The sequence below is a fragment of the Phasianus colchicus genome, chromosome 27 (genome assembly GCF_987193195.1).
Source record: "Phasianus colchicus chromosome 27, bPhaCol1.hap1.1, whole genome shotgun sequence".
Classification (NCBI taxonomy): domain Eukaryota; kingdom Metazoa; phylum Chordata; class Aves; order Galliformes; family Phasianidae; genus Phasianus; species Phasianus colchicus.
Window position 1 is genome coordinate 35,615 of NC_143462.1, and position 26,134 is coordinate 61,748.

Below are 26,134 nucleotides of genomic sequence, written 5' to 3' on the forward strand. Positions count from 1 at the left end.
GCCCGCCCCGTTCCGCGGGCCGACCAATAGGAGAGCGGGAGAGGCGGGGCCGAGCGCGGGCTCTCCGCCAATGGCGGCCGCGGGATTCCGTGCCGGGAAAGCGGCGCTCCGCCGCCCCGCGTCCCCGCCGCCGCCCGCCCCGCGCCTCGGGGCCCCGTCCGTCCCGCGTCAGAACGGAGCCGTCCTCCGGAGTCGGCGTCGCGGCGGGGCGCCGCCGGCTGAGAACCGGCGGCTGACTGCGAGCGGCGGGACGCCCGGTGTCCGGGAGCGGCTCCTGGCCGAGCCGGGCAGCCCCGAAAGAGAGGGACCGACCCCGCCGATCGAGACGCGTTCGAGCCCGGCAGAGTCGGGCGGCCGCCTTCGGTTCCGGCTCGGCTCGGCTCGAACGGTCAGCAGCGCCGTGCTGAGCCGCTGCCCCGCAGGCGGAGGACTCGACTGCCGTTTTCTGTATTCACGTCTGTCCGAGAAGAAAGCTGGCGGCGCTGGCGCTGACCAGGGAGAGGGAGGCCGGGGGCCGGAAAGCTCTCGGGCTGCGGCTCCAGGGCAGGCAGAGGAAGTCACGGCGCCGGTGACATCAGCCGGGCTGCTGGGACCTGCGGTGCTGTCACGCTGCGTTTCCGTGACGACGGCGGGCTCTCCCCGAGGAGCCGAGGGCAGCTTTGCTGCTGAGTTCTTTACCCGACGAAGCCCGACGCGGGGGGGCTGGGCAGACAGTCTTGGCAAAGAGGCCCGTGCTACAGCAAGATTGACAGCACGACGCCTTTTGTTCCCCTTGAGCCCTGGCCAGGCTTCGGGGTGAAAACCAAGAGGAGAAAGAGGGCAGCGGCTGTTCCCCCGGACTGCTCCGTACATTGGTTTACTCCGTGCTAGAAAGGCTGGAGATGCTTGCAGCAGCTCTGGACGCCTCACTCGTGGGATGGATGCATTGCTGTGCAACTTCCCCATGGCTGGGAGAGGTTCTTCAGATCCTCCCTGCAAACGGGGCTCCCCAGTGACTGCGGATCTGGCTGATGGTAAAGTGCTGGGGCAATTGGTCGTGGATCTTTCTTCACCACTGTGCTCACGTGGCAATGAGTAGGCCCACTGCCTTGCTTATTCCCTTTACTGCTAAGCTTCTCTTTTGGCTATAGACGCTGCCAATATTACTGTTGGTTTTATTTTGTCATAGGCAGTAAAATAAGCCTATCCCAAAGACGTTGGTGTCTTTGTTGCAGCTGTTGAGCCCACCGATTGGCACAACAGCATTAACACATGATGGGCACGTAACTTGGACATCAGGAACGTGACTTCAAAGGCTTCAAAGCATCGGGAATGTCTCCTTTGGAGAGAGACTGAGAGGTTTGGGCTTGTTGAGCCCGGAGAACAGAAGGCTCATGGGAGACCGTGTGGCTGCCTTTCAGTACACGGGGCCTCACAGATCACCCTTGCTGAGGGTGAGCACTATTCCCTCATCGAGGACATTGATGAAGATGTTGAACAAGACCGGACCCAGCACCGACCCCTGAGGAACACCGCTGGTTACAGGTCTCCAACCGGACTCTGCACCGCCAACGACGACCCTCTGCGCTCTGCCAGTCAGCCAATTCTCAACCCACCTCACTGTCCACTCATCTGTCCACACTTCCTCAGCTTTGTCATAAGGATGTTGTGGGAGACGGTATCAAACGCCTTGCTGAAATCAAGGTAGACCACATGCACTACATCCACCCAGCCAGTGACAACATCGTAGAAGGCTACCAGTTTGGTCAAGCATGCCCTCCCCCTGGTGAACCCTTGCTGATTACTCCTGATAACCTCCTTTTCTTCCAGTTGTCTGGAGATGGCATCCAGCACAAGCTGTTCCATCACCTTTCCAGGGACAGAGGTGTGCCCAGGTGGCCAAGAGGGCCAACAGCATCTTGCATTAGAAATAGCGTGGCCAGCAGGAGCAGGGAGGGAATCATCCCCCTGTACTCAGCCCTGGTGAGGCCACGCATTGAGCACTGTGTTCAGTTTTGGGCCGCTCACTACAAAAAAAGACATTGAGGCCCTGGAACGTGTCTACAACTTCCTGAATGGAGGCTGTGATGAGGAGGGGTTTGGCCTCTTCTCCCAGGCAACAAACAGGACCTGAGCAAATGGCCATAAGTTGTACCAGAGGAGGTTTAGGTTGGACATAAGGAAGAACTTGTTCTCTCAGAGAGCAGCCAGGCACTGGAATGGCTGCCCAGGGAGGTGGTGGAGTCGCCGTCCCTGGCAGTGTTCAAGAGGCATCTGGATTAGGAGTTACAGGATATGGTTTAGTGCTTGTGGCAGCAATGGTGATGGAAGGATGGTTTTTTCTCCTTTCCTTTTTCTTCTTTTCTTCCCTTTTTTACCTTTTTTCATTTTGTTTTCTGTTTTCCATCTTTTCTTTCCCTCTCCCCTTTTCTTTCCCTCTCCCCTTTTCTTTCCCTCTCCCCTTTTCTTTCCCTCTCCCCTTTTCTTTCCCTCTCCCCTTTAGTACTTTCTTACTTTTCATCTTTTAGATTCCTTTCTAAAAGAAAAGATAGAATGGGAGACAATAATTAAAGAAACAAAACCTGCTTTGAAAGCCATGGGGCCGGATGGATTGAACCTTGGGGTGCTGAGGGGGTTGGCAGACGTGGCTGCCAAGCTGCTCTCCATCATCCTTCAGCAGTCCTGGCTAATTGGGGATGTGTCCTGGCTGTCCCTGAACGTGTTTAAAGAGCTCTGGATGTGGTGCTCAGGGACATGATTGAGTGGTGGGTTGTTAGAGTTAGGGGAGTATGGTCAGGTTGCGGTTGGACTCGATGATCTTTCAGGTCTTTTCCAACCTGATCCATTCTATGATTCTATGGATTTAACAGCAGCGTTCTTGTGGGAGCTGCATTGAGACTTGCAGTGTCTCTGGGTCCCCAGAATTACTTTCTCCAAGCTGATTCGTAGGTGCTGGCACTTCTTTAAAGCCAAGAGCAGCTGCTGATGGGAGGAAGGTAGTTCAGGCTCATGAGCTCTGCAGCATCTCCCAGGATGGTACCAGAGGAGGCAGGAATGATATTGCAGAAGATGAGAAGCTCCCCAGCAGGAAGCCAGAAACCCTGCGGGAGAGTCAGAGCACGTGTGGATGCCCAGGAGGTAATGCAGCCCCAGTATTTGAGAAGCGCGTGGCCATGGAGCTGCGGCCCAAGAACAGAGCTATTCCGCCTTTGCAGAATAGCTGGCATCCCAAGAAGGACTCGTCTGTCCTTGTAAAAAGCAGGGGGAGGGCACATCCAAATGCTTGCTAGTTGCTTGGGAGCTCAAATCCTCCAAGCTGGAGGCAGCGTGGGGGTAACATCTCCTTGGTCCGATCGTGCAGCACCTGAGCAAGAACTGGCTGCACGAGGGTCATCTTAATTTCTCTGTTCTTTTACTTAAATAAACCCGTTGGGAGACCGTGGTGTTGATTTCCTAAAATTTGGATCTGGGAGGTGAGCACGCCCTTTGCTTATGATGGAAGCACAGAAGTGATGCGGGCACTCGCTGAGGTCACAGTCATCGCCGAGGTGGGAGTGTTTGTGGCACAGCCGGTGAGCAGAGCTGGTGCTCTGGTGAGCGTGCTGCACGCAGAGACTGAGCTGTGAGCTTTCCTTGAGAGATCACCCTGCGAGAGCCCGTCGGAAGCACCGCTGCGGCGTGTGCGTGAGCTGGGCACAGCTCAGGCTGAGCAGGCCGAGCAGGTGAGCTGGGTTTGGTGCTGGGTGGTTGCTGGGAGGTGTCTCAGCAGGAAAGCTGGGCTGGGGTGGGCACGCTGCATCAGCCCTCGTCCCGGCTGGCGGTGAGACAGAGGGAGTTTTCTTCAGGACAGCAACACCAGCCATGTGCTTCAAGGCGCGTAACTATTGAGGAGATGGAGAACACTTGCTGTCAGAAATCATGGCAGCTGTACAGGAGCTGGGTGTATTTTGGGGACAGTCCTTGTAACCAGCTGGTTTCGAGACATTGCCCTGCCCAAGAGTCTAAACTGCACAGCAGAAGAATGCTGGGAAAATGCTTCTTCCTCACTGTTTTTCACTTGCAGGTTCTTTCCTTAGGGTTTCTTTTTCCTTTCCAAAAGGAGATTTTGGGGATCGAGGCACTTGAAGAGAGAGTGAAGCCAGCTCTTTCCAACAGTGCAGGCAGTCCCTGTGGAGAGGACCCTGGGAACTTGAGGTTCCCCTGAGACGTTCCCCAGCATGTCTCAGCAGGGAGACGGACGCAGTTACCATCGCTGCTTTGCGCGTGGAAAGGTATGGCTGGGTTTCTTTCGCTTGGGTTTCTCCTTTCTCTGGTTTTGGAGGGGAAGGGGTGGAGCAGGGGGAGCCCTGCTGGTCCTTTGTTAGCTCAGTAAGCGGCTGGGTTGTGCACTTGCAGCAACAGGACAGCATTGCCAGGCTCCTTAACCTGCTGGGGCAGGGTGGGAGCAGAGAGCGGGCACTGCCCTCCTGCCAGCTGCGCCTGGTTATGGTTTGCCAGCTGCCCTGGGTTTCTGCTGAGAAGTTTGTTCTAGCTGCCTGCAGTAGTAAAGGGTGGGGAAGAAATAGTGGTGAAGAGCTAAGGCTGTGTACGGTAATTTTGCATGGGTTGAACTGTGGCACCTGAAGTCACTGTTTCCCTCGGAATAATGCTGGTGTTTGCAGGTGTGTTGGTTTAACCCCCCGAAGTGATGTCTGAGAGCGCCCGTCTTCTCCACCTGAACGATGAGAAAGCTGGATATGCCCAGAAATTGCAGCGCGTGCAGATGTTGTGAATGCGCTCCCAAATGTTTCCGTTAGTGATAACTAACGTCTCAGCACTCTGATACCCATCTCTGGCACCATCTGGAACGCTGCATCTCTTTGCAAACGTTGGGTGCCCGTTTCCATGGCCCTTCCTTTATTTCTCTCCTCAGAAGCAGCGCGGCGCGGTTCCCTGTGCTAGGGAGCAGCACCCAGCAGGCTGCCAGAGATCCAACAGCGCCTTGCAGCGCACAGAGGGACGCGATGGGGACAGACCATCCTTAGCACCACGCAAAAGTGAGTCTCTGCAGTCCTCTGTCATGAAGTATGGAAGAATGCATTTTAAGTATTACTTCTGAGCGGTGCAGCACTGCAGGGATGTCCGGTAATCATGGTGGAAGCATTAGAGAGGCCAACAGCAACAGATGGCAGCAGTGAGACAGAAGTGTGTGTGTAAGTGGTGGTGCTCAGAGCTGAGTGCATTCCCTGTAGGGACAAAAAATCCGTGCCTCGACTTTTGCAGCTGATAGCGTTTTGTGTGCTGACGCAGCTTTGCTCTGCAGCATGCAGAGCTGTCAGGCAGACTGGGGTTCCTCTGCTGCCACCTGAGCGGGAATGAGAGCAGTAGTGCTTTGTGCAAGCGCACTGCAGTTTAAAGATCAGTTTCTGTTCTGGCTGTAGAAGAGTGTCTTTTGGTTTTTGTGGTGGACGTGGGCTAACAGGACAGTGCTGCTCCTGGTGTCTGTGAAATCAACACACAATCTGTTGTTGTAGGGACGGAGCCTGCGCGTCCATGGAATGGTGCTGGGCTTGGGGGGAAACGGAAAGCCTCCCCAGGTAAGAAGCTCTTGTGAGCTGTGGTGTGGGTACCTGCCTCTAAATAGGGCTGCATGAAGGGCTGTGTGGGATGGAGGAGAAAAGAAGGGGCACTGCAGATCTGTGCTGACTGCAGAAATGGCACAGCGTTGTAGCAGCAGAAAGGCCAATTGAAGAAACTACGCTTGAGGAGCAGAAGTTTGTGGTTGGCTGTGCTAAAATGCTCCTCCAAAGAGATGCTCTTCATGTCTTTCTTGTTTCCTTTCTGACAGAAGCTGATGCAAGCAGGCTTGCAGTGAAGCGCAGCCTTGCAGGAAGCCAGGGGAGGAGCATGGAGTGTGGCACAGCCCCCAAGAGAGGTACAGACACACAGCAGCATCTGGGTTTGGTGCACTGTCTTTCTAGTTAGGCTTTCTGTCTGTCCTTTCCTGGGACTGCTGTCGTTGCGTGTTGCTTGAGATCTTAATCCCTGGGGATTACAGTTGCCTTTCCTGTCCCAATTGGAAATGGCCCACAGTTCAGCCAAGATCCCAAGGTCCATTGCTGTGAACACTCGAGAGTTCCTAGCACTGTGGCCCATTTTGCAGACCGAAGGCAGTGTGTGACTCTCTTTTAATCTTGCTGCTTCCCCTTGCTTGATTCAAACAGGGAGAGGTGCTGAGCCAAACGGCAAGATGTACGCAAAAGCTCCTCTCCAGGCTCCAGGAGGGCTTCCTGGAACAGCAGGTCCCAGCAGAGGGGAAAGACCTTCCCCTGCAGTTGACAACCACTCCCTCTACAAGACCTCTGCAAGAAAGCGCAAGGGAGTGGAGGAAGAGGAGCAAAAAGCAGAGCTGTGGCCTGCCAAGAAACAAGTGAAGGTGGAGCGCGATGGGGAGAAGGCTCAGAGCCCACATCAGAGCAGAGGCGGTGTGCCAGCTCCAGCAACACACCCTGGGCCTGCCCCAGCGCCGACTGAGCGGTTCCGGACCTCAAAGCGAAGAGGTAGGAAGGTGCTGCAGCTGCCCTGGTGAGGTGCTTCCCTTATCAGGTGCATGGAGTTTGTTTAGGATTTGCTTTGCTTTCTCCTTCTCTCTGCAGAGAGGGGAAAAGAGTAGAAGGCTGCCGAGTCCAATGGCAAGGAAGTGCCAGAAAGTGTAACCCTCTCTTTTCCCATGAAATCCATGACGGCCTTCTGCTTGTCCCACTGGAAATACCCTTCCCTGAGAGGCTTCCTAACCTGTTTTCATGTACCCATGTTTCCGCGGTTTTGCTGTTGACAAACTGAATTTCTCTCCTCTTTCTCTATAGCAAGACGACAACGACAAAAAGAGAGGAGAGCAGAAATGAAGAAGGCTGCTCTGAGAGCTGCCGCTGCACGTGCAGAGGTGAGTCCTCGGTGAGCACAGACACGGCTCTTGTTGTTCTCTGTCTGTCAGATGTGAAGGGGATTGTAGAATGCTGGGGGAAGCGGTGTCCTACTTTGACGCTCACTTTCTTTCTTTCCAGTCCCCCACAATGAACAGCCTTGTGGAGATGATGGAGAAGCTGCAGCTGAAGGACTGAGTGGAGGAGCATCAGAAGGCAGCGGCTTCGTGGCAGCAGCCCAACTTGGCACTCTGGTTGCAGTCCATCAATAAACAATTGGAGCTTTGTATTCACAAAGAGCGCACGGCCTGATTTGTCCAGTGGCACTCAGTGAGCTGCTGCACCACCTCCTCGTTATTCCACTCGCGGCGCTGGGTCAGAACTCCCACATCTCCATCAGGGGATGCTGCAGGTTATAGAAGCAATGGACGCACCAGTCCTTGGCCCTGCCCATAAACGCACTGCCTGCAAAGCACGTGCACAGCACTGCAAGTAGCACGGCCTGAGCACAGGCGCGCTGAGTTAGAGAACAGCTGTCTCGAGCTGTCTGAGTTTCTCGGGGCAGCACTGAGCAGAAGTGAGCGTGTGCCCCTCACCCTGCAGGCGTCTCTGTTGGGGGAAGAGAGGCTCCGCCGGCTGCCTGATCCCAGAAGGCAGAGGTGTTCTCCTGACTTCTCTGCAGTGCTACCTTGCCTCATTGTCCCCCCTCTCTTCAGCCGTTTTGATGCTACTTTTCATCCTTTGGGCAGAGCTTGAGTCACTCTCATCATCGCACAGCTTTGTACTGAGCGGTGTGGAATTTTCTGGCTTTGCTCTTAAAAGCCTAGGCTGAAAACTGCAGCGTGCATGCTTAGTTTACATGGGGACATGGGGGGGACATCCCCTAACCCCCATTATCAAAAAATAAACCTTAATTGCAAAAGTGAGGGGTGTCAACCCCCGACCCATGGGAACAAAGTGGTCCGTGGGGGTGACACTGTGGGGGTGTCCCCATCTCCAGTACGTGACACCACCAGGGTGCCATGAAGGTGTCCCCAACTTTGGTGGTGTGACAGCATGATGCTGTGTCCCCACTTCTCCAGGAAGTCCTCCAGCTGGTTACAGTGTCCCCAGCTTCGGCTCAACATCCCCAGGGGGTCCTTTTGTCCCCTCTGCATGACGGTGACACCCGATGCTGGCTGCCGAACGTGACACCTGATGACGATGACACCGCGTCACGGCTGTGCCACGCTGGTGTCACACAGTCCCTTCTGGTGGTGGCACAGAGTTCACCACCGTGCGTGTCCCCATCCTCATGTCAGACAATGGTGACAGCACCAGAGGACTCCAGTGTCACCAGGTCCAGCTCTAGGCAGGCCTGGAGGGGTGACAAAGAACAGTGAGAGGCTCAGTGACAGCATGGTGACAACGCAGAGCTGCCTGTGCCTGGCCCCATGCGGTGGTCAGAGTACAGGGAATGGTTCTCACCCGATAGATGGTGGCACACAAGTGATGGTGACACCAGATGATGGTAACAACAGTGACAGCCAGGGATGGGGACACTGCGTCACGGCTGTTCCACATCGAGGTCACCCTGTGTCACGGTGTCACCTGAAGACAGTGACACTCAATGACTCCCAGTGGCATCCAGTGAAGGGAAGAACCAACAATGGTGACACCACCGACCCCATGTCACACCCACAGCAGACCCCACATGTCCCCCGACTGTCCCCAGCTCCCCTCCCTGTACACTCCTCGTCACCTCTTCAATGAGGATGGCACCGCTCTGCAGTTGTGCCAGTCCTCTTCTTGGTTGCAAGTGTCCCATTTGGTATTGTCATCCAGTATTTTTGGGAGAAAACGTGTGGTAGTTCTAAGAGAAGGGGTATTTCTGGGAGCAAATCTCCTCTTTTTGGAAGAGAAGGTGAAATTTACCACTGAAATGTGGTATTTCTGGGAGAAAATGACATACTTGAGGGAGAGAACTCGGAAATGGTGGGAGAGAATGTCTTCTATTCGAGAGCAACTGTGGTATTTTTGGTGTGACGACTGGTCCTTTGGGGAGAAAATACGGTAAATATGGGAGAAAATGTCCTCTTGAGGAGTGTCAAGTAGTACTTTTGAGAGAAAATGTCAGGTATTTCTCAGAAAACTGCTGTTTCTGGGAGATAGTAGCATCCTTGGTTGGAAAATGACAGGTGTTTGTGAGAAAGCTGGTATTTTGGGAAAAAAGGCCGTATTTTTAAGACGAAGCTGGTATTTCTGGGGGAATATGTCCCATCTTTGGGAGAAAAGTGGTCTATCTTGGAGAAAATGTTGTGTATTTGGGAGAAAACTGGTCTATCTGGAAGAAACTGCCATTTTTCTGGGAGTAAGTGTGATCCTGAGGAGCGTCAAGTAGTATTCTTGGGATGAAACATGAGGTATTTCTAAGAGTAGTGGTATTTCTGGGAGAAAATGTCTTGTTTTGGGGGGAAAAGATCACATGTATGTGAGAAAGCTGGTATTTCTGGGAGTAAACGCCATATTTTTAGGAAAAAATGGGTATTTCCCAGATAATCGGTCACATAGTTGGAGAAAAGTGGTCTATCTGGGAGAAAATGTCCTTGTTTTTTGGTGGAAGAGATCATGTGTAGGGGACTAAAATAGTGTTCCCGGATGAAAATGTCACGTATCTGTGAGAAAAGTGGTATCTGTGGGTCACAGTGCTGTTCCCCAGGGGTCGGTGCTGGGGCCTGTCCTCCTCAAGATCTTTCTTGATGAGCTGAGGGCACTGAGTGCACCCTCGGGAAGTTTGCGGATGACACCAGGCTGGCTGGAAGTGTGGATCTGCCTGGGGGTAGCGAGGCCCCACAGAGGGATCTGGACAGGCTGGAGAGCTGGGCTGAAGCCAATGGGATGAGTTCCAACAAGGCCAAAGGCCGGCTCCTGCGCTTTGGCTGCAACAACCCCAGGCGACGCTACAGGCTGGGGGCGGAGCGGCTGGAAGATGCGTAGAGGAAGTGGACCTGGGGGTGTTGATGGATGCTGGGCTGAAATGAGCCAGCAGTGTGCCCGGGTGGCCAAGAAGGCCAATGGCATCCTGGCCTGCATCGGGAACGGTGTGGCCAGCAGGAACAGGGCAGTGATTGTCCCCCTGTCCTCAGCTCTGGTGAGGCCGCACCTCGAGTGCTGTGTCCACTTTTGGGCCCCTCACTGCCAGAAAGACATCGAGGCCCTGGAGCGGGTTCAAAGAAGGGCGCCAAGGCTGGCGAGGGGTCTGGAGCACAGAGCTCACGAGGAGCGGCTGAAGGAGCTGGGGTTGTTCAGTTGGAGAAGAGGAGGCTCAGGAAGACCTTACTGCTCTCTAGAACTACCTGAAGGGAGCTTGTAGTGAGCTGGGCTTCAGCCTCTTCTCTCATGTCACTAGTGCCGAAAAACGACGTTATAACCCACAAATATCAGTGTTCTCCCAAATACACGATGTTTTCTTCCGGAAAGATCACTTTTCAATCCTAAATACGACAATTTGTTCCAAAAATGAGATATTTTCTCCCGGAAATACAAGCATTCTCCAAAATCCATGATATTTTCTCCCGGAATGCCAGCTTTATCAGAGATATATGAAATTTTCTTCCAAAAATATGATATTTCCTCCCAGAAATATCAGTTTCCTTAGAAATTCTTCACGTTTCCTCCAAAAAATACAACATTACAATACCCCCCCTTCCCCATAATGTGATACTTTCTCCAGGGAGTCACAGTTTTCTTAGAAATACCTCATGTTTTCTCCAAACAATATGACATTACAATCCTCAGTATGACATTTTCTCCCAAAAATAGGACAGAATATACCAGTTATCTTTACAAAAATATAACGTTTTCTCCCAGAAATACCAGTTTTCTCCCCCAAAATAGGACATATTCACCCAGAAATACCAGTTTTCTCCAAAAATAGGACTGTAGCCATCGGAGATCTGCTGGAAGGACAGACGGCCAGCTCCAGGAGCTCCAGGAGGCTCCTGGAATGCAGCCATGGTCACTTTGTGCTCCGGGCGTTGGGCAGACCGACCAGAGGTGAAGCGTGGCTGGATCTGCTGCTCAGCAGTGCGGAGGAGATGATGAGTGAAAGGCGTTCAGGTTGGGGCAGCCTGGCTGCAGTGAGCACGGCTTGTGGGGTTGGTGATCCGAGGGATGTGGGCATGGCAAGGAGTGGGGCAGGACCTGAGCTTTGGGACAGCGAGCTTTAAGCTTTCACGGGCTGATGGCCCAGATCTCTGGGGATCTGTCTGTAAAAACAAAGATGGTGAGCAAAGCTGGCTGCTCTTCAAGGCTGCCTTCCCTTCTGAGAGCACAAGAGCTCTCCGTCCCTCTGAATAGAAAGCAGAGGACGCAGGAAGCCCATCGGCTCGGCGCAGACCTGCTGGGCAGCTGGGGGCAAAGCAAGGAGCAACGAGCTCTGCTAACAGGCCGTGTCACCTGGAGCAATACAGGGCTAACAAACAGGCCGTGTCACCTGGAGCAATACAGGGCTAACAGGCCGTGTCACCTGGGAAGAATACAGGGATGTCTGGACCTGCAGACGTGGGATCAGGAAACACAAGGCGCAGAACTGAACTTGGAGAGGGACGTGAAAAACAACAGGAAGACTTTCTACACGTGCATTGGCCAGAAGAGACAGGTCAAAGCAAGTGTGCCTCCTTTGTAAATGTAAAAGGAGAACTGCCTGCAACAGATGGAGAGAAGGCTGAGGTACAGAATGAGTTCTGTGCCTCGGTCTTCACTGGCAGCCAGGATTCCAGTGTTTGTCACGTCCCTGAGCCCTGCATCCATAAACCTCCAGGTGGGGACCGGGGTGGTAAATACCCCCTGCTGTGAGGGCAGAGCAGAGAGACTGCCTGATGAGATTGAACGTGTGCAAGTCTATGGAGCAGATAGATGGTGAGATGTGAGAGTGAACGTGTACAAGTCTATGGGCAGGATGGCGTGCATCTCAGGGCTCTGAAGAAGCTGGCTGCCGAGCCGCTCTCCATCATATTTGAGAAGTCGTGGCTGTCTGGTGAGGTCCCGGATGCCTGGAGGAAGGGTCACGTCACTGCCGTTGGCAAGAAAGGGAGCAAGGAGGACACGGGAACTACAGGCCGGTGAGTCTCACCTCTGTGCCTGGGAAGATGATGGAACAGATCCTCCTGGATGACATGCTTGATCACATGAGGAGTGAGCGTGTGATCCGAGACAGCCAGCACGGCTTCAGCAGGGGAAGTCATGCTTAACCAATCTGGTGGCCTTCTGTGATGGAGTGACGGCATCGGTGGACAAGGGGAGGGTGACCGATGTCATTTCCCCGGACTTGAGCACGGCCTTTGACACGGTCCCCCACCACATCCTGATCTCCAAACCGGAGGGATGTGGATTTGATGGGTGGACCACTGGATGGATAAGGAATTGGTTGTAAGGCCGCAGACAAAGAGTGGTTATTAATGGCTCTATGTCCAGGTGAGGCCAGTAATGAGCGGCGTCCCCCAGGGGTCTGTCTTGGGACTGGTGCTCTTTAGCATCTTTATCAATGACATCGATGGTGAAATCGAGTGCACCCTCAGCAAGTTTGCTGACGACACCAAGCTGAGTGGTGCGGTTGACACGGCTGAAGGAAGGGATGCCATTCGGAGGGACCTCGACAGTTTGGAAAGGCAGACCCGGGTGAACCTGATCAGGTCCTACACAGCACAGTGCAAGGTTTTGCACTTGGGCCGGAGGAATCCCAGGCATCCATACAGACTGGAAGGAGCGGTCCTTGAGAGCAGCCCCGTGGAGAAGGACCTGGGGGTCCTGATAGATGAAAAGCTTAGCATGAGCCAGCAGTGTGCCCTTGCAGGTGGGAAAGCAAATGGGATCCTGGGCTCCATCAGAAGAGGGGTGGCCAGCAGGGACAGGGAGGTGATTGTCCCCCTCTACTCCGCTCTTGTGAGGCCCCATCTGCAGTACTGTGTCCAGATCTGGAGCCCCCAGTACAAGAAAGACAGGGAGCTGTTGGAGAGGGTCCAGAGGAGGGCCACAAAGATGATCAGGGGACTGGAGCACCTCCCTTATGAGGACAGGCTGAGGGAGCTGGGCTTGTTCAGCCTGGAGAAAAGAAGGCTGCGGGGTGACCTCATTGCAGCATTTCAGCACCTAAAGGGAGCCTACAAGCAGGAGGGAAGTCAACTCTTGGAAAGGGTAGAAAACTGCAGGACGAGGGGAAATGGTTTGAAGTTGAGGGAGGGAAGATTTAGGGTGGATGTCAGGGGGAAGTTCTTTACAGAGAGAGTGGTGAGGCGCTGGAACAGCTGCCCAGAGAGACTGTGGATGCCCCATCCATCCCTGGAGGTGTTCAAGGCCAGATTTATGGGAACCTGGGCAGCCTGGTCTAGTGTGAAATGTGGAGGTTGGTGGGCCTGCAAGTGGCAGGGGGGTTGAAGCTTCATGATCCTTGAGGTCCCTTCCAACCCTGGCCATTCTGTGATTCTGCTATTCTTGTAAGTGATATCCTTTAGTCTTCAGTATAACAGACATTCTGTGACTGTGCTTGAAGACAGTCTCCCTTGAGCGTTTTAGTTGTGCTTGTTTAGTGCTCGTAAAACCAACTGTGCAAGTGCTGCTCTCCTTTGTGAGGGGATTGCTGGCAGGAGCTAAGCAGTTACCACAGGCACCTCCAGCAAGGAGCTGCTGTGGCAGATGGGTGGGTGGAGCAGCTGTCTTCCAACCTGTCCACTGCAACAATTAGCATTCTGTAAGCTACTCTTCCCCAGTTTGCAGAACGAGTATCAAAAGTTGATACTCTTTTGTGAAAGAGTAAATGCGGGTTGAAAAAAAAGATGATATGACATTCCTGACTGCAGGTGAACAGCAGCACAGATGCTGGTCACCGCCGCAGAAAAAGCTCGACTTGTTAATGAACATCTGTGTTGGGATTTTGTACAGCTGACCTCACCTGCCTCTCATTCCTTGCCATCACCCCCTTTTTCTTCTAAGGTGAAAAAGACAGCCTTATTCTTTGTGAGTCCGTAATTGTGATCGTTTATTGATTGAGTACAACCAGATAAGACATGGAGTGCCAAGTTGGGAGGCACTCGCAGCGCTGCCCTGTAACACCACACACTGCAGCTGCTGCCTTCTGATGTTCTTCCTCTCAGTCCTTCAGATGCAGATTCTGCATCATTGCCACAGGGCTGTTCATTGTAGAGGACTGGAAAAAAACAAAGTGTAGAAATAGGACAGAAACAATCTAGGGAGACCTCACTAAGAAAGTCTGAACAGTAAACTTCCACAACAGCCCCATGCAGAACAGCAGGTGACTGCCATTCAGATCACTGACATTACTTCCCATAACACACAGCTTCGCTGCTGTCCCCTCCCTTCCCTACCTGAGCTGCATGCCCTTCCTTTTCCCTACCTGAGCTGCTTGCCCCTCGCCTCCTTTTTCTTGGTGCTCTTGCCTTTTCCTGCTACTCACTCCCAATCTCAACACTTGCCTGCTCTGCTTGCTGCTCTGACAAGTGCCTCTTAACTCTGCTCGCAGCTTCTCTCCTTCTGCATGCCCTTCTCTATTCCCTTCTTGTGCCCTTCAGGCTTCTGCTCCCCTTGCTGAGCAAGCCCATGCCCGGTAGCTCCCCTTCAACCTCCTCCGCCCTTTGCCTTTCTCCACACAGATGCTTGCTTCTGGCCAGCACTCCTGCCCGCTGCCTAGCCCACAGCCCGCATCTCTTGGGGAGACAACAAGGTGGCCTGGAGCTACCCACACCTCCTCCCGGGCACGGCTTCTCAGCTTTGCTTCAAGCCCACAAAAAACCCCAAGGAGCTCCTCTTACCTTTGCGCTCAGCTTCTTCTCCTGCCATGCAGCTCCTGTGCCAGGCCGGGGCTCAGCTCTTCCCACACTCCTCCATTCCTGCAAGATTGCTTTCTCTCATTCACTGCCTTCCTTTGCTTTCCTTTGCTCTGCTACCCTTAGCTTCCCTACTTGCTTTCTCTACATTTACGTGCACCGCTTTGTACTTTTGAGTCTCTTCTTTGCCTCTTCTTTCTCTATTTTCCCTTCAACCCTCCCCTCCCCTCACCCCTCCTTCCCATTTTTCCCTTCCTCCCCTCCCCTCTCCCCCCCTCCTTCCCTTCCCCTCCCCTCCCATACCCCCCCTTTTCTCCCTTTCCCCTCCCCTTCCCCCTTGCCTTATGGCAAACTCACTTTTCCTGCTCTTCACTCCCTCCTTCTTCATTCTCCTGCCTTTTGCTGCTACTCTCGCCTTGCTTTCCCTTGCTGTGCTTTGCTTTGCTTTCTCTACATTTGTGGCCATCCAGTCTTTTCTCAGCTGTTATTCTTGACTGTTTACTTGGCTTTTTTCTTCTTTTCTCATTTCTTTTTTTTCTGACCTTTTTTGGCTTTATTCTTTTTCTTCTTTTTTTATGCTTTCATTTCTTTTTTCATTTCATTGCACTTGTTCTTTTTTTTTTTCTCTTTTCGTTTTTTTCTGTTTTCTTCTATTTTTTCTCTTTTGGTTTTCTTTTTTCATTTTCACTCTTTTTTTCTTTTTTTTATTCTTTTTTTCTTTTTTTTCATTGCACTTTTCTTTTTTATTTCATTTTTCTTTCTCTTTTCTCATTTTTTTCTATTTTCATCTTTTTCTTTTTCATCTTGGTTTTCTTTTTTTGTTTTCCATTTTTTTTCTTTTTTCCTTTTTTATTTTTTTCCTTTATTACTCTTTTTTTTCCTTTCTCTTTTTTCTTTCACCTTTTTTCTTGTTTTTCTTTTTTTTTTTTTTTTTTTTTTTAATAATCATAGGTACTCCTGAAACCCCCTTTAAGCCCTCCCTACCCTCCCCATTCTTTCTTTTCTCCCTCACCTCCCCCCCTGCCCTATCCTACCATTCCCTTGCCTGCTCTTCTTACCTGAGCTGCTGTCCCTTCCTTTACCTACCTGAGCTGCTTGTTCCAAAAATTACCTAGCTGACCTGCTTGCCCCTCACTTTCCCAGCTGAGCTGCTGGCCCCTCTCATTCCCTACCTGAGCTGCTTCCCCCTAACTTACCTAGCTGAGCTCCTTGCCCCTCGCTACGTACTTGAGCAGATGTTTGCTCACTTGGCTTCCTTACTGTTTGTCCCCTCACTTACCTACCTCACCTGCTATCCACTCACTTTGCTAGCTTAGCTGCTGTCCCCTCCCTTCCCTAGCTGAGCTGCATGCCCTTCCTTTTCCCTACCTGAGCTGCTGTCCCCTCCCTTCCCTAGCTGAGCTGCATGCCCTTCCTTTTCCCTACCTGAGCTGCTGTCCCCTCCCTTCCCTACCTGAGCTGCTTGCCCCTCGCCTCCTTTTTCTTGGTGCTCTTGCCTTTTCCTGCTACTCACTCCCAATCTCAACACTTGCCTGCTCTGCTTGCTGCTCTGACAAGTGCCTCTTAACTCTGCTCGCAGCTTCTCTCCTTCTGCATGCCCTTCTCTATTCCCTTCTTGTGCCCTTCAGGCTTCTGCTCCCCTTGCTGAGCAAGCCCATGCCCGGTAGCTCCCCTTCAACCTCCTCCGCCCTTTGCCTTTCTCCACACAGATGCTTGCTTCTGGCCAGCACTCCTGCCTGCTGCCTAGCCCACAGCCCGCATCTCTTGGGGAGACAACAAGGTGGCCTGGAGCTACCCACACCTCCTCCCGGGCACGGCTTCTCAGCTTTGCTTCAAGCCCACAAAAAACCCCAAGGAGCTCCTCTTACCTTTGCGCTCAGCTTCTTCTCCTGCCGTGCAGCTCCTGTGCCAGGCCGGGGCTCAGCTCTTCCCACACTCCTCCATTCCTGCAAGGTTGCTTTCCTTTGCTCTGCTGCAGTTAGCTTTCCTACTTGCTTTCTCTTGATATACATGGATTGCTTTTTACTTTTTCTCCTCCTCTGTGCCTCTTTTTTTCCCTGTTTTCAGCACTTCCATTTTTTTTTTTCTTTTTCCATCTTCTTTTTTCTTACTTTTCATTCTCATTTTTCCTTTTGTTTTTTTTTTCCCCGCCCCCTGGAGATTCTCCCCCTGTATCCCCCTCAGCTTGCCTGTATCTGTGCCTCCAACTGGGTCTTCTCTCTCACATTCCCGTCTAGTGCCCGGTGTCGCCCCACATTACCCTCTATTTCGCTGTGCCCACGCAAGCCCCCTATTGTCTCTCTGCAGCCTTTTATAACCTTACACCTCTCTACTTCCCCCCCAATCCCACCCACAGACCCCTGTCATACCTGTTTCTCTATACCACGCCTACAGCCCTCCCACTGCTCCCTGTAGCCCCACATCCCCTTCTATCCCACCTCTATTCCCCCTACAGCCACTCATAGAGCCACAGTTTCTTAGGTCCTCCCCCAGCTCCCTATATCCCTCCCCGTAGCTCTCCCCAGCCCCTCCCACCCCCCAATGCTCCCTATAGCACCGTGTCCCCCCGTTACCCCCTTACAGCCCTCTGCTGCCCTAAATCCCCCTGTACCCACCCCTATCGCCCCATGTACCCCGATACCACAGCCGCTGCAGCCCCGCCTGCCTCCCTATCCCCCCCCCCGCCTTCCCAGCCCCTCACCCCACCAGGCTTCCTCCCCTGTCCCGGCGCCGCTCTCCGTCCCTCCCGGCTCCGGCTCTGCTGTGCTCAGCACCGCTCCCGTCGTGCCGCGGTTCCGTCTCGGTGCTGCCCGGACAGCTCCGGCGCGCAGCGGCGGTGCGGGGCGGCCCGGGCTGCGGGAGCGCCGCCGCCTGAGGGGAGAAGAGCTCTGAGCCAGCTGCCAACGGCCGTTCCCGCGCGCCGCGCCTCAGCCAATCGGAGCCAGCGCCGCTGCCGTTGACCAACGAGAGCCCGGGGGCGGAACGGATCGGAACGTGCCCAACGAGAGCCAGGGGGCGGGACGGACCGGCACCTGACCAATGAGAGCCCGGGAGCGGGACGGACCGGCTCCTGCCCAATGAGAGCCCGGGGGCGGTGCGGCGTTGCGCTGCGCTGTTGGTGGGAGGAGCGCGGCAGGGGGCGGGCCGTGGGTGGGGCCTCGGGGTGCGCCCTACTGCTATAGGGGGTGCGAGATGGGACTGGGATTGACAGGTGGGAGGTGGGGCTTGGATGTGGGGTTGGGATATGAGGTTTGGAACTGGGCTTGGGAGCTGGGGTTGGGATGTTGGATGTGCATTGGGATGTGAAATGTAGGGTTGGGGTGTGGGGATATGGATATGGGGTGAATATGGAATGGGAGATAGGAAAATGGAATATATATGGGATGGGCTTGGGATGGACATGGGACCAACATTGAAGAATGTGGGATGGATTGGGGATGAAATATGGACACTGGATGGGATTGGGATGATAGTGGCATGGGATAAGTAGATGGAATGGACATGGGATGCATGTGGGGATAAGGATTCGGAATGGCTATGGATATAGGGTTAGGGATGGGGATAGGATGTGGGGGTATGGATGTGGGATGGGTTTGAGATGGCTGTGGGGTGGATATGATGGATATGGGATGGGATAACGTTGTGGGATACGGACAAGGGATGGCTACGAGATGGGGCTGTAGTGGTTATGGGGCCATAGGGGCGATGGGGCCAGAATGCTGCAGTCACCTCTGTTCCCAGAGTTCATCCCCAGTGTGACACACGGAGCCCCACAGCCGCTCCTCTGCCCTTTACCACTTACATGGGGAGGACATCCCCCATCCTCCATTATCAAAAATAAACCTTAATTAGAAAAGTGAGGGGTGTCAACCCCGCCCCATGGGAACAATGTTTTCTGTGGGGGAGGGCACAGACGGCGTCTCCAGAGGGCTGTCCCAAACTCTGGGGGGTGTTCACAACTCTAGGATATGACACCACCAGGGTGCCGTGAAGGTGTCCCAAGCTTTGGGGTGTGACACACGGATGTTTCCAATTTTGGTGGTGTGACATTGTCATGTGGTGTTCCCACTTCCCCGGGAAGTCCTCCAGGTGATCACGGTGTCCCCAGCTTCGGCCCAATGTCCCCAGGGGGTCCTTTTGTCCCCTCTGCATGACGGTGACACCCGGCGCCAGCTGCCAGGAGTGACGCCCAATGGTGATGACACCGCATCACGGCTGTGACACACTGGTGTCACACAGTCCCCTCTGGTGGTGGCACAGAGTTCACCACCGTGCATGTCCCCGTCCTCATGGCAGACGATGGTGACAGCAACAGAGGTTTCCGGTGTCACCGGGTCCTGCGGTAGGCAGGTCTGGAGGGGTGACAAAGAACAGTGAGAGGCTCAGTGACAACATGGTGACAACGTGGTGCCGCCAGTGCCTGCCCCCACATGATGGTCAGAGTACAGGGAATGGTGTCACCCGATAGATGGTGGCACACAAGTGATGGTGACACCAGATGACGGTAACAACAGTGACAGCCAGGGATGGGGACACTGCGTCACGGCTGTTCCACATCGAGGTCACCCTGTGTCACGGCGTCACCTGAAGACAGTGACATTCAGTGACACCCAATGGCATCCAGTGAAGGTGACACTCAATGATGGTGACACCACCAACCCCATGTCACACCTGCACCAGACCCCACGTGTCCCCCAACTTTCCCCTGCCCCCCTCCCTGTACCCCTCCTCGTCACCTCTTCAATGAGGATGGCACCGTGCTGAAGTTGTGCCACCATGGCAGGGGGGACAGCATGGGACAGTCATGGACAGCCAGGGTGACAGCGTCCAGGAGCTGTAGGACGCGGATGGGGCTCTCAAGGTACGTTGGTACGGCCCCAGGTTCCATGGTTACAGTGACGGTGAGAACTTTGGGGACAAGTGGTTGTCCGGTGTCACCCGGTGGCCCTGGGGGGATTGTTTCCGTGGGGCTTTGCACAGGGATTGGTGGGAACCATCCATTTCTGAAAGGAAGTGGCAAAAAATATACAAGAAAAGTGACATAGTATTGATTTTAATGGAAACAGACATTATTGGGGGTGATCCCACGGGGACAAAGAAGAGCGAGAACGTGTCACTATGTGAGGTTGTCCTCAAAATCCCCATTGGAGACCTCTGGAGGACTCCAGGAACGCCTGGGGACCCCAAGACACCCATGGGACATCTCCAGACCCTTCCAGAAGACAATAGGACCCTCTGAACCCACCTCAGGACCCCCCCACATTCCACAGGATCATTCTGGGACGTCTGCAGACCCTTCTGGATGAATCCAAGGACCCCCTGGATCAATTTGAAAACCCCCTGCACCCTCCAAGTCCTCTCTGGGACATCCCCAGAGATGTCTCTGATGACGGGATGACTCCAGGACCACTCAGACCCACATGAGAACTCTCTGGACCCTACCAGACTCTACTGGGACATCTCCAAATCATCCCAGTGGCTCCTCGGAGCTCTTGGACCCATCCTGGGAGCTTCCAGATCCTTCCAGGGACCCCCAGGACCATTCTCGCGAGCCCCTGGACACCCCAGGATCCCTCTGGGACATCTCCAGATCCTTCCGTATGAATCCAAGGACACCTTGGATCCACCTGGGGACCAACTGGATGCCCCAAACCCCTCTACAACATCTCCAGATTCTTCTGCATGCCTCCAGGGCTATATAGGGCGGGGCTCGTGGGGAATCTATGGGCGGAAAGGTGTGAGTGGGGCTTCTGTGAGGTGGAAAGAGGGTCTGGAGGTGGAGAAAGGTTGGAAGGGGAAACTGAGGGATTGTGGAGGGCTTCCGTGGCGTGGAAAGGGGCTCTGAGGATGGAGAGAGGGGGTTGTGAGGGGGAAAAGAGCAGAACAAGGCTTCTGTGAGTGAAAAGGGGGCCTGGGGATGGACAGGTACATTGTGGAGGGGAACTTGAGGGGTGGAAAGGGGGCTTTTGTAGGGCAGAAAGGGGGGTCTGGGATTGGACGGGGGGTTGTGTGGGGGAAAAAAGGGGTGAGTTGGGTCTCTGTTGGGAGGAAAAGGGGTCTAGGAATGGAGAAGGGGTGGCAGAGGAAATCTGGAGGGTTGTGGGGGGCTTCTATGGGGTGGAAGGGGAGTCTGGGGGACACCTTAGGGAAGTATTGGGGGGGAGGAGAGTGGGATGTCTATGGGGTCGAAAAAGAGTCTGGGGGGAAACTTAGTGGCTTGTGGGGGGAAAGGGGTGAACAGAGTTTCTACAAGGCAGGAAGAGCATCTGGGGGTGGAGGGAGGGGTGGGAGGGAAGAGCCAGGGGTTGTGCGAGGCTTCTATGGGGTCTGGCTGAGGGGAATTGGAGGTCAGAATGAGGGAACTGACTCCAGGGGTCAGGGAGGAGCGCACAGGGGGGTACAGGGACCTCTAGGGGTCAGAAAAAGGGGCCAGGAGGTGGGAGGAGAAGGGAGGACACGGGACCCTGGGGGTCAAATAGAGGGGAATGGGGGGTGGTAGGAGACTCTGGGGATCAGAATGGGGGAATTGGAGTGGGGGCACTCGGGGTGAGGAGAGGGGGTTCGGGGGTCAGATAGAGGAGACTGGGAAAGGGGGGGACTCTAGGGGACAGAATGGGGAGAGCGGTGGGGGGGGGGGGGGGACACCAGGGATCAGAACGGGGGACTGGGGAGGGATGAGGGATCGGGGGGGGGACCCTGGGGATCAGAATGGGGGAGGCACAGAGGGGAGGGGTGGAAGAGGACTACGGCGATCAGAACGGGGGGACTGGAGGGGAGGGAGACCGGGGGAGGGTGTAACCCCGGGGGGCACATAGAGGGACTGGGGGGTGCGGGCGATCAGCGGTAGGGGGAGAGGGGGGGAGGGCAGCGGAAGACACGGGGTGGGGGAGGCGGCGAGACGCAGGGCAGCCGCCCCCGCCGAGGGAAGCCCCGAGCACAACGGAGACCCCGCGGGGCCGAGGCAGAGCGGCACGCGGCCCCCCCGCCGCCTTCACCCCGGCCCCCGCCCCGGCGCCCCCCGAACACCCACCTGTAGGAGCCGAGGCGGCGCCCGGAGCCCCGAGGCGCCCCGCACCGCTTCCGCACGGCCGCCTCCTCGGGTCGCGGCGTGATGACGTCACTCGGCGGGGACGGCGCGGCGCCGTAGCGACTGACCGGCGCTGAGGCGCCGTCGCCGTGGCGACGCCGTCGAACGGCACCGCTCCTGCGGGAGCCGCGCTGAGACGTGCGGCGTCTCCGGCTTCCCCAGAATCGCTTTCTCCAGGCCGATTCCGAGCTGCTGGCGCTTCTTGAAAGCCGAGCGCGCATCTCTGCCCGGTTTTCTCACGGCTCCTGCGGCGGCATCTCTGGCCGCTTGCTCCTCCGAGGAAGAACCGAGCGGTGGCCCGGCCGGGCTCGGTGCGTGGGATGTGAGAAGGGCACAGCCCGGAGCAGGACCTGAAGAACGAGCTCAGCTCACCGCTGGCACGTGTTCTGTAGTCCCCCGGGTCCTGCAGAGCTGCGCTGGACTCGCTGAGCAGCACGGCGTGGTGCGGGGATGTAAGAGCACACAGGTGCTCGGTAGACTTGCTGGGGCAGGAAGCTCTCACTGATGCTAAACTCGCTGAAACGAAGTGACTCGTTCAGGACACGTGCCTGAAACAAATGCTGGTTCTCTAGGCAGAGCTGCCGGACAGACCTGTCAGCACTGGGAATTAAGCACGGCAGTGAGATGAAGCCAATGATGCGTTCATGTAAGAGCAAGAGGTGCTTTGGAATGCCTTTATGGCTGCACTGCTCCTCGGGAAGCAGTTACACCTGCCGGCTCAATAAGAGCTGTCCCGTAGATGCTGTACAGCTGTGGAGCCTTTGCCCACCTGCACTGCATCTTTTAGATGCATCATTGAGAGGAATTGAACCAGCAAGGCTTCAGGGCTGAGCTCTAAGAATGGAAACTCCCTCAACTTTTGAAAGAGACCGGGTTTCTAAGGTCTTAAGACCTGGAGCTGGCAGGGCACACCCCTCTTGTGCCTTTCTCCCGACTGGTTTTTGGGAGACAGCAAATGGACACCCCTACAAGAAGTCTCAGGGTGTTTCCTTCTGACACTCTTATTATGGAAGTAAGAATACATTCCTGGCTCCATTTTGCTCCTGTGTCAGAAGGCAGAGATTTAAGCTACCTAAAGTCACTTTTCCACAAACGTTCCCACAGAAAGAAGCATCCAACATCTCTCTGTAGCTGCGGAGACCCTGACTTCTCAACCCTTTCCAGGTATGTTTTACTGTCTCTTTCCAAATTTAGAAACGGCAGCTGTGCAGAAAAACATGCCACAGATCCTGAAGTGTGGGCCAGCGGGGAGTTTTACCCCGTCTCCTCCCTGATGTCAATCTGAAGTGATCTCCTTTAGTCCTCAGTATAACAAACACATCCTGTGACCGTGCTTGAAGACAGTCTCCCTTGAGCGTTTTAGCTGAACTTGGTTAGCGCTCTTAAAACCAGCTGTGCAAGTGCTGCTTTCCTCCCCACTGTGAGGGATTGCTGTCAGGAGCCAACCAGTTATGCCAGGCACATCCAGCAAGGAGCTGCTGTGGCACGATGGGCGTGCGGAACGGCTGTCTTCCAACCTGTCCTCTGCAGCAGTTAGCATTCTGCGGGTTACTCTTCCCCAGTTTGCAGAACAAATATCAGAAGTTGATGCTCTTTTGTGAAAGAGTAAATGTGGGTTGAAAAAAAGGCAGTGTGACATTCCTGACTGCAGGTGAACAGCAGCACAGATGCTGCCAGCCCCGCTGTAAAAGCTGGACTTGTTAATGAAGCAGCTTATCCATCTGTGTCGGGCTGTGGTATCAGGGCATTGCTCTTCAGATCTTTGTTTTCCATCTGAGGATTTTGTCCCAGCAGGGTTTGTGCCTCAGGATTTTGGGCAGGAGAAGGGCTGGCAGCAGCCCAGGGCAGGACGTGGGTCCCCTGGGGACAGCAGCTACATCCCCTGCCCCATCTGCACAGTGACCCTGGGCCATCCCTAGGACACCTCGAGACCCTCCTCCTCTGCACAGCCCCACAAAGCACGAGGGAAGGTCTGGGGTGGCACTGGTCCTCCTGGAATGGGGCAGGGATGGTGCCCTCCATCCCATCCATCCCCAGTGCTCAGGGCTCCAGAGATCCCCAGGGTCCCTCAGTGTCCCTGCACCAGTGCCACTCTTATCGTAACAGACTTCTTCCTTATGTCCAGTCTAAAGGAGAAGAGGAAAGGTTGTCAGGGGGTTTCCCCAGTGAGAAGTACAGTTTCAGAAAGGGACGTGTACAGAGAACCCAGAGGGATAACAAGGCAAGCCTAACAATGACTGCTACAAAACCAATGGTACAAAGAGAGAATTCACTGCCAGAAATATCTCACAGTCCAGTGATAAAGATTCACAGCTGCAAGGTTGTCTTCTAATTAAAAACAGTAATTACAAACAATCTGGATTTTTGAGCTGTTATAATAAATATTAGTAGGTGGGGATTGCTAAATGGTGCTGCAGTCTCCTACTCGTAACATCCTTGCTGCTTCATTCTGGGTGCCGTCACTGAGCAGCATCTAATGGAAGTTCTTCCCTGCTCAGCTGGCTGCCTTAGTTGGAGCCCTGATGGCAATGACGTGGTGATGGCAGGCTTAGTTTTGCTGTTTTCTCCTCGTCAGAATACTCCGACTTTTGAAGGAAGCAGCTTCTTGTTTCCTGCCTTCCTGCCTTCCTGCCTTCCGCCCTTCCTCCCTTCCTCCCTTTTAATTTTAATTCATTTGGAATATCTATATTCCATATAGATGTTTTGAATATCATTATTTGTAGTGCTGAAAACTTCTTTAGAAAACAGTCATACTCAGTTAAAAAGGTATAATAAGGATGTTAAAGAAAGAACCCTCTGATGTGTTGACCAGGGATGAACATAAAAACAGCTCCCAGTTAATGTATAGGCAGCTGATGTGACTGCCTCTGTCCTCAGCAGCTTGCTCAAAGGAGCCCCACAAAGCATTTCAGCGCTGGGCTGCTGAGGGAAGCTGTCGGAACAGGAGCACTGTGTCCTCTTGCAGAGGACCGGGATGCTTTTACAGCTGACTGACTGACGGCTGCTTTGGTTGTGGCCACAGCTCCTGAGGAGGGCAGCAGTGCTGAGAGCTGAGAGGAAATGGGGGAATGTTGCACCTCCTGGAGGATGCTGAGAAATTAGTGGCCTAGGGCAGGTGCTGGAGAGGAGCTGCAGGGTGCTATCGTGGCAGCTGGGCACTGCTGGTAGCACAACGGACTGTGCCTCTGCTAAGGCGACTGCAGTCACAGAGTGAGCAGTGAGGCAGCAGGCATACGAGGCTTGCAGCACTGCCTTCCTCCCGTCTCTCTCCACGTTCAGATTCTTGGTCCAGCCCACAAAGCAAAATGAAGTAGAGGAGGGAGGAAATGTGCTCATAGTTCTTGCTTGGTTCCTATTGCAGAGCAAATGATTGCCTGCTGTCTGGTAAAGCTCATGCAGAAGCACTGATGCTTTTGCATAATGAACTGCCACCCTTGTCCCCTGCCCGAGCCGGGACGTAGGGCACCCGCAGCCTCTGGGCAGCCTGGGCCAGGGCCTCGCTGCCTCTGGGGGAGGGATTTCTCTACACATCAACCTCAGTTTCCACTCTTGGAGTTCAAAGCCATTCCCACACGACAGTGGCTGTCTGCCAATGCCAAGTGGCACACAAGGTCTGCTCGTGGGTCAGGTAGTGACATGACAACAGCGTGGACAATTGTGATGGTACTTTCTATTTATTGGTACAGCACAGCCTAGAAAGCCCCGGTTGATGCCAGCTGTGGTTCTCTGGCTGTCAGATGATGCCCCCAAACGCACACACGGGGTGCTCCCACCTCCTGACTGATGGTGGAGAAGTGGGAGGGCAGAAGTGATGCTGGGGGGGGAAGGGGCGGGAGTCAGGGGGCTGCTGTGCCTGTCATACTTCCCCCAGACAGTTTTTTTTTTACAGGTGTTACATGATGATCCCCCTGAGGGGGCCGCTCCCACCTCTTGATGGATGGTGGAGAGGAGTGGGAGGGCAGAGGTGGTGTTGGGGGGGCTAGGGGCTGCAGGGCCTGATATGCTTCCCCCTGGCATTCTGGGTGGTTTTCTGGGTGTTGGGCAATGCCCCCAAACTGACAACCTAGGGGGGCCGCTCCCACCTCCTGAAGGATGGTGGAGGGGAGTGGGAGGGTGGTGATGATGCCCAGGGGGACGGGGGGCATCATCTGGCATGCTGGGCCAGTTGGCTTTCCCCAGGCAGCGGTTGTCTGTCGGTTGGCCAATGTCCCCAAGTCTACACACTGCTGGGCTCGCTTCCATCCCCTGATGGATGCTGGAGGGGAGAGCGAAGGCAGAGGTGGTGCTGGGGGCTGCCAGGCCTCTCAGGCTTCCCTGAGGATGTGGCTGCCCCCAGGCTGACACCC

The 26,134-nt window shown here is 54.5% G+C and overlaps 1 protein-coding gene and 1 long non-coding RNA gene across 6 annotated transcripts; one reads left to right on the forward strand and one right to left on the reverse strand.

Annotated features, from left to right (window-relative positions):
• The first annotated feature begins 158 nt into the window (after positions 1 to 158).
• Positions 159 to 7,178, forward strand: LOC149914752 (zinc finger CCCH domain-containing protein 11A-like). 3 transcript variants are annotated; one of them, XM_090125579.1, is made up of 8 exons: positions 159 to 3,701; positions 4,043 to 4,250; positions 4,892 to 5,015; positions 5,493 to 5,555; positions 5,807 to 5,893; positions 6,183 to 6,518; positions 6,825 to 6,901; positions 7,023 to 7,178. In XM_090125579.1, exons 2-8 carry the CDS (start codon positions 4,197 to 4,199, stop codon positions 7,077 to 7,079), a joined length of 798 nt encoding a protein of 265 aa, XP_089981705.1. In that variant the 5' UTR covers positions 159 to 3,701; positions 4,043 to 4,196; the 3' UTR covers positions 7,080 to 7,178. The 3 variants fall into 3 exon arrangements, with proteins under 3 accessions (XP_089981705.1, XP_089981706.1, XP_089981707.1); XM_090125580.1 differs by having other exon boundaries at positions 4,079 to 4,250; XM_090125581.1 differs by having other exon boundaries at positions 4,135 to 4,250.
• A 5,821-nt stretch (positions 7,179 to 12,999) lies between these two features.
• Positions 13,000 to 21,826, reverse strand: LOC149914753 (uncharacterized). Of its 3 annotated transcripts, XR_016460155.1 has the most exons (5): positions 21,732 to 21,826; positions 17,408 to 19,704; positions 16,570 to 16,701; positions 14,687 to 14,764; positions 13,000 to 14,064 (listed from the first exon to the last, which is right to left on the reverse strand). It is a non-coding gene; the product is annotated as an uncharacterized LOC149914753 (long non-coding RNA). The 3 variants fall into 3 exon arrangements; XR_016460157.1 differs by lacking the exon at positions 21,732 to 21,826 and having other exon boundaries at positions 13,006 to 14,064; positions 17,403 to 17,664; XR_016460154.1 differs by lacking the exons at positions 17,408 to 19,704; positions 21,732 to 21,826 and having other exon boundaries at positions 13,007 to 14,064; positions 16,570 to 17,394.
• Between the last annotated feature and the right edge of the window lie 4,308 nt (positions 21,827 to 26,134).